This window comes from Orcinus orca, chromosome 16 (genome assembly GCF_937001465.1).
Source record: "Orcinus orca chromosome 16, mOrcOrc1.1, whole genome shotgun sequence".
In the NCBI taxonomy this organism is placed as follows: Eukaryota; Metazoa; Chordata; class Mammalia; order Artiodactyla; family Delphinidae; genus Orcinus; species Orcinus orca.
In genome coordinates, this window is record NC_064574.1 from 36,087,044 (window position 1) to 36,099,646 (window position 12,603).

The window sequence follows — 12,603 nt, forward strand, 5'->3', positions numbered from 1 at the left end:
AATTGTGTAAACTTTTTGTCAGTGATTTTTGATCATTTTAAAACTGTCTTACTAGCTGGATGGCCGTTTGCAAATGAATATTTCCCAATTCACATTTAACCTTAATATTGCTACAGAAGTTTTCAAAAGAAACCATGTCTCCATGTATTTTCTCTTCTAAAAATAGGAGAAAATATTAGATCAGCCTACAGAGGTCTGTCCACACGAATACTGCAATATTGGCTTTCTTCTTTATTAAATACTTTATCAAAGTGGTATGTAATACATAATAGTAGCTAAAGTAACACCAGGTTTTACTATGTGCCAGGTACCGTTCTGAGCTTTCACATAAATTCATTCATTGAATAATCACAAAACCCTATATGCTGTTGGGACTGATTTTATCATAATTTTACAGGTGAGCAAGCTGAGGCACAGAACAGTTAAGTGACTTGCCCAAGAATGCACAGTTTCTAAGTGGTGGGCTTGGGATTTAAAATTAGACAGTCTGGCTCTAGACCCTGAGCTACTGACCTACACTGTTTTGGGCTGCTTGCCTAATAGGTGCCCAGGAGCCAGAAAGGGAGGGACAGAGGAAAGTTTGTAAAAAAAAGCAATATACGTTTACCCATCCCCACCCACTTCCACCGGCAACCTTTTTTTATAACAGTTCGTGATTCAGCCAGTGGTCACCTACATGTTCACTTTCATGTTGTACAGTGAATTCTTGGTATGTAACTTCAGACATCACCTGTATCCCTGCTTTGGCAGATGAGACACAGCTCAGGGCTTCTTAAACTTTGCTATGCATTTGAATCACCTCAGTAAAATGCAGATTCTGGTTCAGGAGGCCTGCGCAGGGGGCTGAGAGGCTGCATCTCTCACAAGCTCTCGGGTGGTGCTGATACCGCTGGTCCCAGAGTGCCCTGGGAGCTGCCCCTAAACCTCCCTCCTCCCACCCCGCACTGTGTAACGTGAGGTGTTGCTTTTCCTTTCTCCCGTAATCCATTTTCTGTTGGCGATAACCGTTTTCAGAAGAGGCGTGATAATCTTCTGCTCTCTTGGGTCATTTGATCATTGCCCTGGGAAAACATAATGCTGACTCTGGGAACGTTATTTTTACTCCTGCTTCCAGGGGACTGCTGGGAGCGAGGCCATGGCCACAGAAGAGATGTCTAATCTGGTGAACTATATTCAGCCAGTCAAGTTCGAGTCATTCGAAATTTCAAAAAGTAAGTTTTCCCTGGAGAAAAACCCCTAATGTAGCATATGATGAGTATATTTTAAACACAAGGTTATTAGACCAAAAAATGCGACCCTTATTAGAACTATTCTATGAAGTCTTGAGTATATGTGTGAATTTACTATCTGTTTTTTATATATCTAAATAAATATATATAACTATATGTAAGTATATTATATATATATATATATAAATAACCATATGAGAAAATATTCCATGATATGTTTTCCCAAAATTCTTAATAGAGCTACAGGCCATACGTGGTTATCTAAAAGATATTAGACCAGAGTACAGCTAACTGAGTATTTTACATTATTTTTCATTTGTGACCACATGGGCATTCCATCAATTATATAAATGACAGTGTTGAAATAAACTATTTAACCATCCCCTCGAAAGGAAGCAATCAGAGACTTGATCAGTCTCAATATTGAATAGAAATAAAACCAAATCAACCAGTTCATCCACATTCCATTTGTTCAGCCTATGTTTTATATATTTAGAAGAATATATCATTAACTTCACATTACTTGGTGTTTTCCGCTCATCCAACTACCCATCCTTACTGGATGCAAATTATATATGTACATTATCTCTCCTCATCCTAGAGAAAGGAGCCCTTTTATCAAATTGCCCTTTGTGTTTGCATGAACTGTAAAATACTATTAGGTTAAGAGACTCCTTGGGACAGTTTAGCTACTTTTATAAGCATATGCTCTTAAAAGCTGATTTTTTTCTTAAACACAGCAGCCTCTTATAAAGGAGAGTTTTATAGATATACCAAACTCTAAGCCTCTACATTAACACACTTATGTATAATTGTATAATTTTGTCCAAAGAGTCTTAACTTAATAACATATGGTATCTAGATCTCTACAACAAAGAATTTAACTTCCAATAAGATTTATACATAAAGATTTCAACAGTTTGTTTGATGTTGTAATTACTGGTGCTTCTTACTACAAGCTGTTCAATGTGAAACATACTATAAAGTAGTTATTTTTATATTACTATAACTTCCTTTGGCTGTAAAACGAGTTTTCCTAATTCATGAGTCAAAAGCTCCCAGACAAGTAGCTAAACTGAGAAGGGGCTGATACATTTAGGTCCTTAAGAACTTGGTGACAACATCACCAGCCAAAGATTTACAAACAAGTACTTTTCTCCCTGTGTTTTATATCATTTTCTTACTTTTTTCAAAAGAACACTGCACATATTTCACAAAGAACCTATTAAATTGACTTAATTTTAATTAGCAGTCACGCTTAAGATAGTCATATGAAAGTAGAATTTTGATGGACCGAAATAAGAGAAGTAAAGGTTTCCTTTAGAGTCAATTAAATTGGGGAAGGTGACGAGGTGGATAAAGGAGAAATCTGGGAATGAATAGGAAGAAGAATGAGGCTTTAATTATGGAAAGTGGGCATCAAAGAGGAAAGATGCCTCAAGGTAACTCAGTTTAAATCACCAAGCTCCAGATAACACATCTTAGTCTGTATGTAACAGTGTGATTTCTTTCTAGTTGGGAAGAGGACAGAGAAGCTGTTTGACTCTTAGTCTTTCTAAACTAAGATAACTTTGTTTGGTTTCTCTCACTCTAATTGGAAGCTTAGCTTTCACTTTCAAGATGTTTCTCTGTGTCCAAGAATATTGAGCCCTCTAGTACATTCACCTCTACAGCCTCTGTCATCTAATCTGAAAATGAGGCCATCAGACTGAAAAATGTCCAAGGATCCTTCTGCTTTAAAATAACAAAATTCTTATGTCAAATTAGTTGTTTCTAAAGGGTCTCTACAAACGTGAGGCAATGACAGTGTGGGTATAAGAGAGTCATCATCTAGCAGGAATGTACACACGGTCTGTATTGTTAATTCTCAGTGATGGCTTCCAGAAAGCAATCTGAATGGATTTAGAGCAACAGATTCCCACAGGGCCCCTGCTCTTTTGACAAAACAGCTTTCCTAGCCACACTCTCCAAGTCTAAAATTCATTTTCCCACCCTAACGCCACCAGGTCCCTAACTTGCCCAACACCTGACCCAGGTAGCAAATATTAGAAGAGACAAAACTAAGACTCGACTTTTGTTACAGGTAAATAGTCCACTGAAAACAACATTAAATATAAAAGTTATTTGAGGATTCTTTGCCATCAACTTCACAGAACATTTGCCTACATCTTATATGCTATCATTTATAATATTGAATTTTATTTCTCACTTTTTGTTGTTGTTGTTGTTAACTCAGAAAGAAACAGAAGCTTCGAAATGTCTTCCTTTGTGGAAACCAAAGGACTTGAGCAACTTACAAAGTCTCCAGTGGAATTTGTAGAGTATCCTTGATTTGACGGACGTCTGCTGAATCGACAAGAGTGAAGTCGTGCTATTTGTTTAATTTTTTGTCTTTAATAAAGGAGAAAGGTGCATGAGATGGCTTAAGTCTGTCACCTGGGCAATAAATAGTTTCAGGTTTCATATGTAATGGTGAATGGGATAGTCTGGCATGTGGAAAAGAGAACTGGCCTTGGAGTAGAGGAAGCCCAGATTTCCAGGATACCTTCAGACCACCAACCTCTTTATCCCTTGGTAATTTGCATAATCCTTCTGAGTTTTCTCACCTGTAAAACAGAAATGATGATAACAGCTTTATGGCTTGCTGTTGGGTTATGGACAACATATGTAAAATGTGTGTGTATGCTTTATGCATATGTAAAATATGATAGGTATAAAGTGTATATATTATATGTATATAATATAGACACGTTTTTGGTGTCTCACATCCTTACATGTAATAGATGTCCAATCGAAAAATAGTTGGGATGATGATGATGAGAATGTAAATTACTAATAATGGCTTTATTTGATACTCCTGACAACCAAAAATTTTTAACTTTATCCCTGAATCAAAATGAAATGACACAGATCTTTAAAATTTTTTCATAAAACAAATATTAAATGTCCCAAACAGCCCAATTTCATGAAAGTCCTATAATAAAAAAGCCACCTTTAAAACTCATCAACAATAGAGGAAACAAGTGTAAACTCCATAAGCAAAGTGACAGTATATCATGATCATTAGTATTCATCAAGTACTAACTATGTGATAGACCTTTTGTTATATGTCTTATTTACACCTTACAATAGCCGTATAATGTAGGAATTCACATCTTTTATAGATGAGGAAACTGAAGCACAGAAAAGGGAAATAACTTGTCCTGAATCATACAGCTAACAAGTTCCAGAATTTAAGTTTCAAACTCTATTTGGCCTAACTCCCCTGCCGAGCTCAGAACCTGAGCTAACCTCTACCAAACTTGGTAATAGAAATAGTTGTGTTTTAAAGACATAGCATCCTTCAATAACTAAAAGGTTCTCGGGATGGAAAACTGATGACGGTAGGAACCAAAATATGAGACAAGGTCAAAACCTTCTGTGCTATATTTACCTTGTTATCAATCATAAAGAGTACCACAGTCTTGGCCAATAGCATTCCCTGAGAAGGTTAAGAAAATGAGCAGAGAGCATTTCAAAAATAGCCGTACAGTTCATGATATCTGCTTCTGCCAAGCACAATATCAACCTGTCACGTGACTTGCTATGCTTGGACTTCCTCATGTGTCCTTAATTGCTAAACCAGTCCTTCACAATCTCCACAAAATCACATTGACTCACCCATCTTTGCATCTCATTAGTTTTTACCCGCAGGGCTCTGCAAAGGTGATGCTACATTTCTATTATAAAAGCACATTTATTCTGTTTGTTCAGAAAGCTTTTTACCTATTTCACCCACCAGCCCAGTGAGATCATCAATCTTTAATTTATTTCCCCAATGGAGAAAGATGGAAGGCAGCTTCTCAACTAATATTATTGGCTAATTCTTTTTATAATTGTATTCACTACTTAACATGATGGTCCAGATATAACAAAATGCAGCTTAGCAGGATATATCCAAAAGGAACACGTGTGGATTCATCCAACTACATGCCCCAGCTCTTCTGGAACGCAGGCTGCCAAATGGTTGCACTTAATTTCCAAACAGTGGGTAAGTAGCACAATTAATGTTCATTTCCTTTCTATTATAAAGGCACATTTCCTCGTGGCTTTATAACCATTCCCAAGGAGAAAAAAACTGCCAGACTTGACTGAAAAAACAAAAGCACATTTTCATAAAGGAAATATCATTGCAAAAAAAAGTGAATTTTGAAAATTGAGAAATTGTCTTCAATGGTTTATAAACAAGTCTTTATTTCTACTTGTTTTGCATTATTTTCAAACAAAAACTTTTATACTTTTTAAAGTAATATTTATTTATTATAGAAAATGTAAAAAAAAAAACTATAAAGAAAAGAATAAAACTGCGAGGAATGTTACCACTCAGAAATTCAACATTGTTAACTTTTGGCATTGTAATCTGTAAGTTTTTTGTATATGCATATACATGCTTTTTCACTTAATAACTTGTTTAAATATATATATATCTTTATATATATTTAAATGTGATACAGAAACATGAATTTTAATAGCTGTATATTAAGCACATCTCACAATTCACTAAAACCCATTTCCTATCACTGAACATTAGGGTATTTTTTTCCTACTATAAATAGTGCCCTGAGAACAGCCTTGAATATAAATTGTCAAGTCTATCTCCTAATGTTCTTTTGGAACAGTTCCTGAAATAGAATTAAAAGAAGTGAAAGTTTTAAGAGCCTTTGTGCACAATGCCAAATGGTTCATCAAAAATGTTGCACTAGATTTCTCCTCCATCAGCAATGTATAAGTTGTTCCCTCTCACTTGAGATCTTGGTTAAGTATTATAATTAAATAATAATAATAATTCAGAAAAATATCTCTTTGTTCTTTTTTATTTCATTCCTTTGATTATTGTTGAGGTTGAACATTTTAAGTATGTGTTTTGATTTTTACATTTCTGCTTTTATGAATTGACTATTCAGGACTCTTGTCAATTTTTCTATTCATTTATAACAGTACTTTTTATATAAAGGTCATGTTGTCTTATTTTGTGAAACAGATGAGATCAGGTTGATTAATGTTTTATTTTATGGAATCTTGGTTTACTTTTATGATTACAGGCTCCACACCCAATGATCCATCCATATTTACTCCTATTTCTTTCATAGTTTCTTTTTTATCTGTAATTTAACCCTTTCATCCATGCAAATTTAATTTTCATGTATAATCTCAGTAAGAGATCAAACTGAAATTACAATTTATTAGATGTAGCCTTTTTATTTTTAAAAAATTTATTTATTTATTAATTTATTTATTTTTGGCTGCATTGGGTCTTCATTGCTGCCTGCGGGCTTTCTCTAATTGTGGAGAGTGGGGGCTACTCTTCGTTGCAGTGCATGGGCTTCTCATTGCAGTGGCTTCTCTTGTTGCAGAGCATGGGCCCTAGGAGCATGGGCTTCAGTAGTTGTGGCTCGTGGGCTTTAGAGCACAGGCTCAGTAGTTGTGGTGCATGGGCTTAGTTGCTCTGTGGCATGTGGGATCTTTCCGGACCAGGCCTCCAACCCGTGTCCCCTGCATTGGCAGGTGGATTCTTAACCACTGCGCCACTAGGGAAGCCCCTAGATGTAGCCATTTTAGTTGTTAATTTGGGTATATTTTTTCAATGTATAGTCTTCTCCATTAATAAATTTTTCACCTTCCTGGAGCCAATAACTTATTGTTATTATTATAATGTTTAATAATATGGTTTAATACGTGGAAGTGGAAATTCTTCATGGCTATTAACGTTCAATTCTTCTTTCCTTGACAGTGGGATTCTTTTTCCAAGTGAATTTAGTTTAATTGTTATTTTCTCCCCCACTGAAAAGAAAATGAGATTTTTATTAAAATCGCATTAAATTTATATTAGTTTAATTGTTATGTTCCCCTCTCCCCCACTGGAAAAAAATGAGATTTTGATTAAAATCCCATTAAATTTATAAATTCATCTGAAGAAAACTGACAACTTCTAATTTTTAGGGTTGTTTGTAATCACAGAAATTTATTATATCAAGTTTCTCAACAAAATCACTCGTCTTCATTAGAGGTATAGTTTCTTTAGATTAAATCCTTTTTTTAACATTACATTTTTCACAGATTGTTTCTGGATATTGATATTTGTATATTTATTTTATAAATAAGTGTATTTTATAAATGATTATCTTCCTAAACTCATAATAGCCTATTTTGCCAGTAGATTTTATTGTTTTTTTCCTATACACAATTATAATAATTTAATCACATCTACTTTTTCCCCCTTCTTAGTGCCTTGGACTGACCATTGTAAAATAATATTAAATAATAGTATTAAGAGTGGGCACTTCCTTTTCATCTTAACACTAACGGGAATTTCACATTGTGATACCAATGAGTAGATGCTGGCTGTGAGTTTGAGACAGATAGCCTTTTTCACACTAAAGGAATCTACACTTGCCTTAAGTGACAACAGTGTTTTAGGAATTTATGTTGAATATTATTAAATGCCTCTTTGACATCTATTGGGATGATTGTATGTTCATTTCTTCTTTTGTGAGAAATGTGATAAATTATATTAATATATCTCCTAATATGTAAGTATCCTTTTGTTCCCAGGATAAATTCTACTTGCTTGTGTATTATATTTAAGAACATATGTTTTGCTAATTAATTTTTTAGACTTTTGAAGTTAATTTTTTTTTTAAGTATAAGTCCATCATTTTCTTTTTTTGGTACTCTGTCCAATTTTGGTATCATAGTCATAATACTTTAAAAAATGAGAGATAAAATTTCACTTATTTTCCCTGCTCTAAAAATGGTTTGTTACATGGAACCTTGGAATGATTCTACCATCTCTTCTTTACTGTCCACCTAAATAGACTCAGATAATATGGAGGAAATTGACAGGTTCCCAGATTCCTTATGACTTTAAAGTATTTTTTTGTTTGTTAAGCTCTAGCAATTGCAACAAATGTAAACATTTATTTCATACATTGACTGAGTCTTAGCAAAACTTTGACCAGGAATCTTTGTCCATTAGAAACTAGTCAGTGTGTGATTAGATACTGGTAGTAAATAATCAAAGAAATGAAAAATTTTAAAAGAAAATCTTTTTTCTTTCTTATAATTGAAAAAAGAATTTCACCACTTCACCACTGTTGGTGAAGTATGAAGAAGTCCATCCTCAAAAACATGGATTGGAGGTTTAAAGTGATTTAAACTTTCTGAAGGGCATCTTAGCGAGAATTATCAAAAAGCTTTTCCAATATGCATATTTTCTGACCTAGAAATTTCACTCCTAAGAACATCGTTAATGATGGCTTCAAAGATTTCATCACAATGATGTTCATCAAAACATTATACGTAATGACAAAAACTTGGAAGAGAGGGGGCTGTTATAAACCATGTATTCAGACATATCTATTCAAAAGAAGTTTATACAGTTGTTAAAATTAAAGCAGACGAATATTTAATGAAATGGACATACTGCATTTTCAAAATATATCTGAATTAGAAAAACAGGATATATACCAACCTGTTGGTAGTGGTTTACCTCTGGATTTGGAGATGACAGCTCAATTTCTTTTTCTTGTCTGTACTTCCTGTTTCTATAATGATTAAATCTTTATTTTTAAAGGAGGAACAAAAGTGGACTGTAATACAATCTTGCTTTCTTGCTCCAAGTATAAATACAATCACAATAAAGTTTGTGTTTTTGATATGCAGACCTGGCTATGCAAATAAACATGGGGATGTATGAATACAATGGGAAAAGTGGCTACAGACTGAAGCCAGAGTTCATGAGGAGACCTGACAAGCACTTTGATCCATTCACCGAAGGCATTGTGGATGGGATCGTGGCCAACACTTTATCTGTTAAGGTATGTGCTACCCTATCACACAATTGTACCCAGCAAAAGTCTTCAACATCACCTATTTTGCGTAAAGTAGTTCAGTCATGAAGAATTTAATTCCCAGCAAAGTCTTCACTTCTTTCTTACATTTTTTTCTTCAAGGACTAAATCTGAATTAGCAGTTTTCAAAAGCTACATGCATGAAGTAAACGGACTAAGCCCCACTTTTAATAGGGTAAAAATCAGACCCAAAATTAATAAAACAAGTTGGTGAGATTCACCATGGCTTGTCCTTTCTTTTGGTGTAAAGATCCCGTGGTGAAATTTACCACGAAAATTACTGACTTATACTGAAGAAATCTTCTGGTCTTCCCCCACCCCCCACCCATTAGTCCTAGGAAAATAGCCAAACTGAGCAAAATTAGAGAAAAAAGTATTCTCTCAATAAATTGTTAAATATTGAATAAAAGCTCTCAAGTTACCATAGCATGGCTTTTGAAAATCTATCAGAGTATTCAGGGATTTATAACACGTAGTAATGATATTAAATACAAGAATCATGTCATTAAGCATACATCTGACCCTCAAAAAATTAATTCCAAATGATTTCTGCAGTCTTTGAAATTGATGTTACAGGAGATACAATTTTTTTTTAGTTGTGAGAAAACATTTTTAATACTATGAATGGGAAATCATTTTTATAAAGAGCTTTTTACATGAATCCTATAAGCCTGTGGTTGTTGTATTTAAGTTGCATTTACATTTTAAAGTTTCATTTCTTTTCTGTTTAACTGGATAAGTGCAGAACTAAGAAACATTTTTTAATCGGGCATAAATTCAATTTTCCAATTGACCCTAAACTAAAGGCATATAAAACGCTGTGCAAAAAAAAAAAAATGCTCTGTCACAATTTCACTAATTTATATCTACCCTAATCTTGTTGAGCCCATTTTACTTTAAAATTTATGTTATTTACACCAACGATTAAAAATAAAATTGCAATGAAGTGTCTCACAGTGATATCATTTGAAATTATTTCACACTGTATATCTGCAGAGTGAACTTGGCAGAATCAGAGCTTCAAGATTATATTTAGTTTAGGAAATTGTTTTCAGCAGAGGATGTTTAATTCCTGTCAAGTTTAAGATAAACTCTTAAGTATCACACACTGATAAAATGTTATTTTTAGAATCCTTGTCAATTGTAGTTACAGTTGGGTCCACTTAAAAATATTTTGACAAAATAATAATCTTTTGTCCTCGTTTGTCAGCTCATCTTGTTTTATATGTTTACTTGCATATTTATTTTTTCTTGAAAATTCCACTATGAAAATGTAAGCAATTATAAACAATGACATAGAGACAGGATTATAAACAATGACATAGAGAAGTTGAGGGGAAACAGTTGAGTCCCAGGCAGGTGTACACTGCTGCTTGAGTCCAGAATGGAGACAGTGTTCTGGAGATGTCAGTGTCCTCTGAATGGACAGGCCATGATGCATCAGAGACATGCAGCTGAGTCCTGCCTTCAACATTACATCTGGAGCCAGGATGTGGCTCACTTCTGCCTAGTACTGCCTTTGTTTTGAACCCCTGACATAGACTTTATCGTGCCAAAATGGACTTGTGAGCTCCAGTGTTCCATCATGGTGTTCCATCATCCTATTTTACTGAGGAGAACATTGAAGCTCAGTGTCATTAATTTAGTTAAGGACTCTGCTTTAATCAAACTCTTAAGTACACAACATCTTTGATGCATCTGAATTCCCAATGTGACTCATCGCTTAACTTGGAAGTTTCAAACATGTTGTAAAATGTCAGCTAAGTTGTTCTTAAGAAGAACCTGAAATTAAACAAAGAGATTGTTGCCTGCAGGTCTCATGCACCCAGGCAAAGAGAACATTCAGGAGAAATGAGTAGTCCCAGGGTAAATTCAGACAGCCTCTTCCTCATGGCTTTCTCTCTGTCTTGTATGGCATCTCTGGCCACATCAGCATATAGCTGCCTTTGGCCTCACTCAGCCTCTGATGGCCATCCTCAGGGCGCCACTGTGTCTCACTTCTGGCCCAGCCACAATCTTGGTAATTTTGTCCCCTTTCACCAGCCAGAGCTCAGAAAGTGAAGGTTTGTCAACAAGACAACCCAGATCAGATCTCTGGGTCTGCTCCATCAGCACTTGCTTTCTTGCTCCCCTCTCTGTTAAAGCAGAGGACGCCTCAGAGTCTGAAAATTCGGTTAGAAAAAGAAGCAGACGTGGGAGACATTTTATGAGCATGTAATTTTAAAATCTCATTTAACTCCACAATATTCATTAATTTTGTAGCTAGGCAAAGGATACCCACTACTGTGTGGATGGCTAACCAGATGAGGTTAGGAGTGATGATAAATTGGGCTTAATGGTTTAAGGTCATTATTTGTTTTCAGTATTTTTTTTATCATCATTGTGGCTTTTTATTTAAAGTGTAACAGCTTTGAGAATTGGAATAGCATGATGTTATAACCATTCTTTCAAGTAGAATTTTATGAACAAGAGGAAGTTTTTTAAATGCTAGACTTTCTAGTGTGTTATGTTTTAAATTTGTACTCTTAAATGACCTTTTAATTTCATTTACAATCATGCTAAAATGAGAATTTTTTTCTCTTATAACATTTTTAAGTATTAGAAAAACATTTATATTCAGATAAAGGCTCTACAGATCACTCTTTAACATTTAATAGATGTAGCTCTCAAATGCAAACACATAATCTCATCAAACTTTTGATACTTGTTCATTTACTTCCTCCTATAAAACTTTGTCTTATTAATTGACTTCTAACCTCAGCATTTTCAGTATTCCTCTACAAATTCCTTAACCGAAAAAGAAATCATATTTGTACTCTGGTTTCTATTTTATTTTGATTATGGTTCAACATTCACCATCAGCATTTGTACCTCCCTAAAGTATTCTCTTATATCATTGTTATTCATTTATCAAGAGTTCCTTTTTTATTACTTTCTAGATTATTTCAGGTCAGTTTCTCTCTGATAAGAAAGTCGGGACTTATGTGGAAGTGGATATGTTTGGTTTGCCTGTGGACACAAGGAGGAAGGCATTTAAGACAAAGACATCACAAGGAAATGCTGTAAATCCTGTCTGGGAAGAAGAACCCATTGTGTTCAAAAAGGTTGGTCTAGTGTCCTTAATATGAGATGTTACTGCATCTTCTAGGTGTTTTACACTGGGGAAAAAATAAAATGAGGAATTATTGGTTGCTTCATTTGGGAATTTACACATTAGTAATGCAATAGCATTTTCAAAGGTATATTAAAAACTATTCAAGATTTCCATGAGTTACTTTTTTGGATTTTTCATAATTGCATTGTAAATCAATTAATTCTAGGATACCTCATTTGGAAGGCCAGAATAAGATATAAATTTAACTCATAGCTTCTCATAATACAAGTGATAAATGGTATGTTTTCACTATAATTCAAATTAAGTAGAGTGGGAAGTAGGGAATAATTTGGTAGCGAAGAGAAAGGAAGTCCATATTTCCCGTAAAAAG

General features: G+C 34.4%; 1 protein-coding gene across 2 annotated transcripts in view; it reads left to right on the forward strand.

The window, feature by feature from the left end:
• PLCB1 (phospholipase C beta 1) overlaps positions 1–12,603 on the forward strand; it is a 679,784-nt gene that overhangs the window by 548,466 nt on the left and 118,715 nt on the right. For both annotated transcript variants that reach the window (XM_004276458.4, XM_012535449.3), the window contains exons 16-20: positions 1,115–1,211; positions 3,466–3,550; positions 5,135–5,259; positions 8,931–9,085; positions 12,058–12,222. In XM_004276458.4, coding sequence (XP_004276506.1) covers positions 1,115–1,211; positions 3,466–3,550; positions 5,135–5,259; positions 8,931–9,085; positions 12,058–12,222 — 627 coding nt within the window. The remainder of the gene's footprint in view (positions 1–1,114; positions 1,212–3,465; positions 3,551–5,134; positions 5,260–8,930; positions 9,086–12,057; positions 12,223–12,603) is intronic.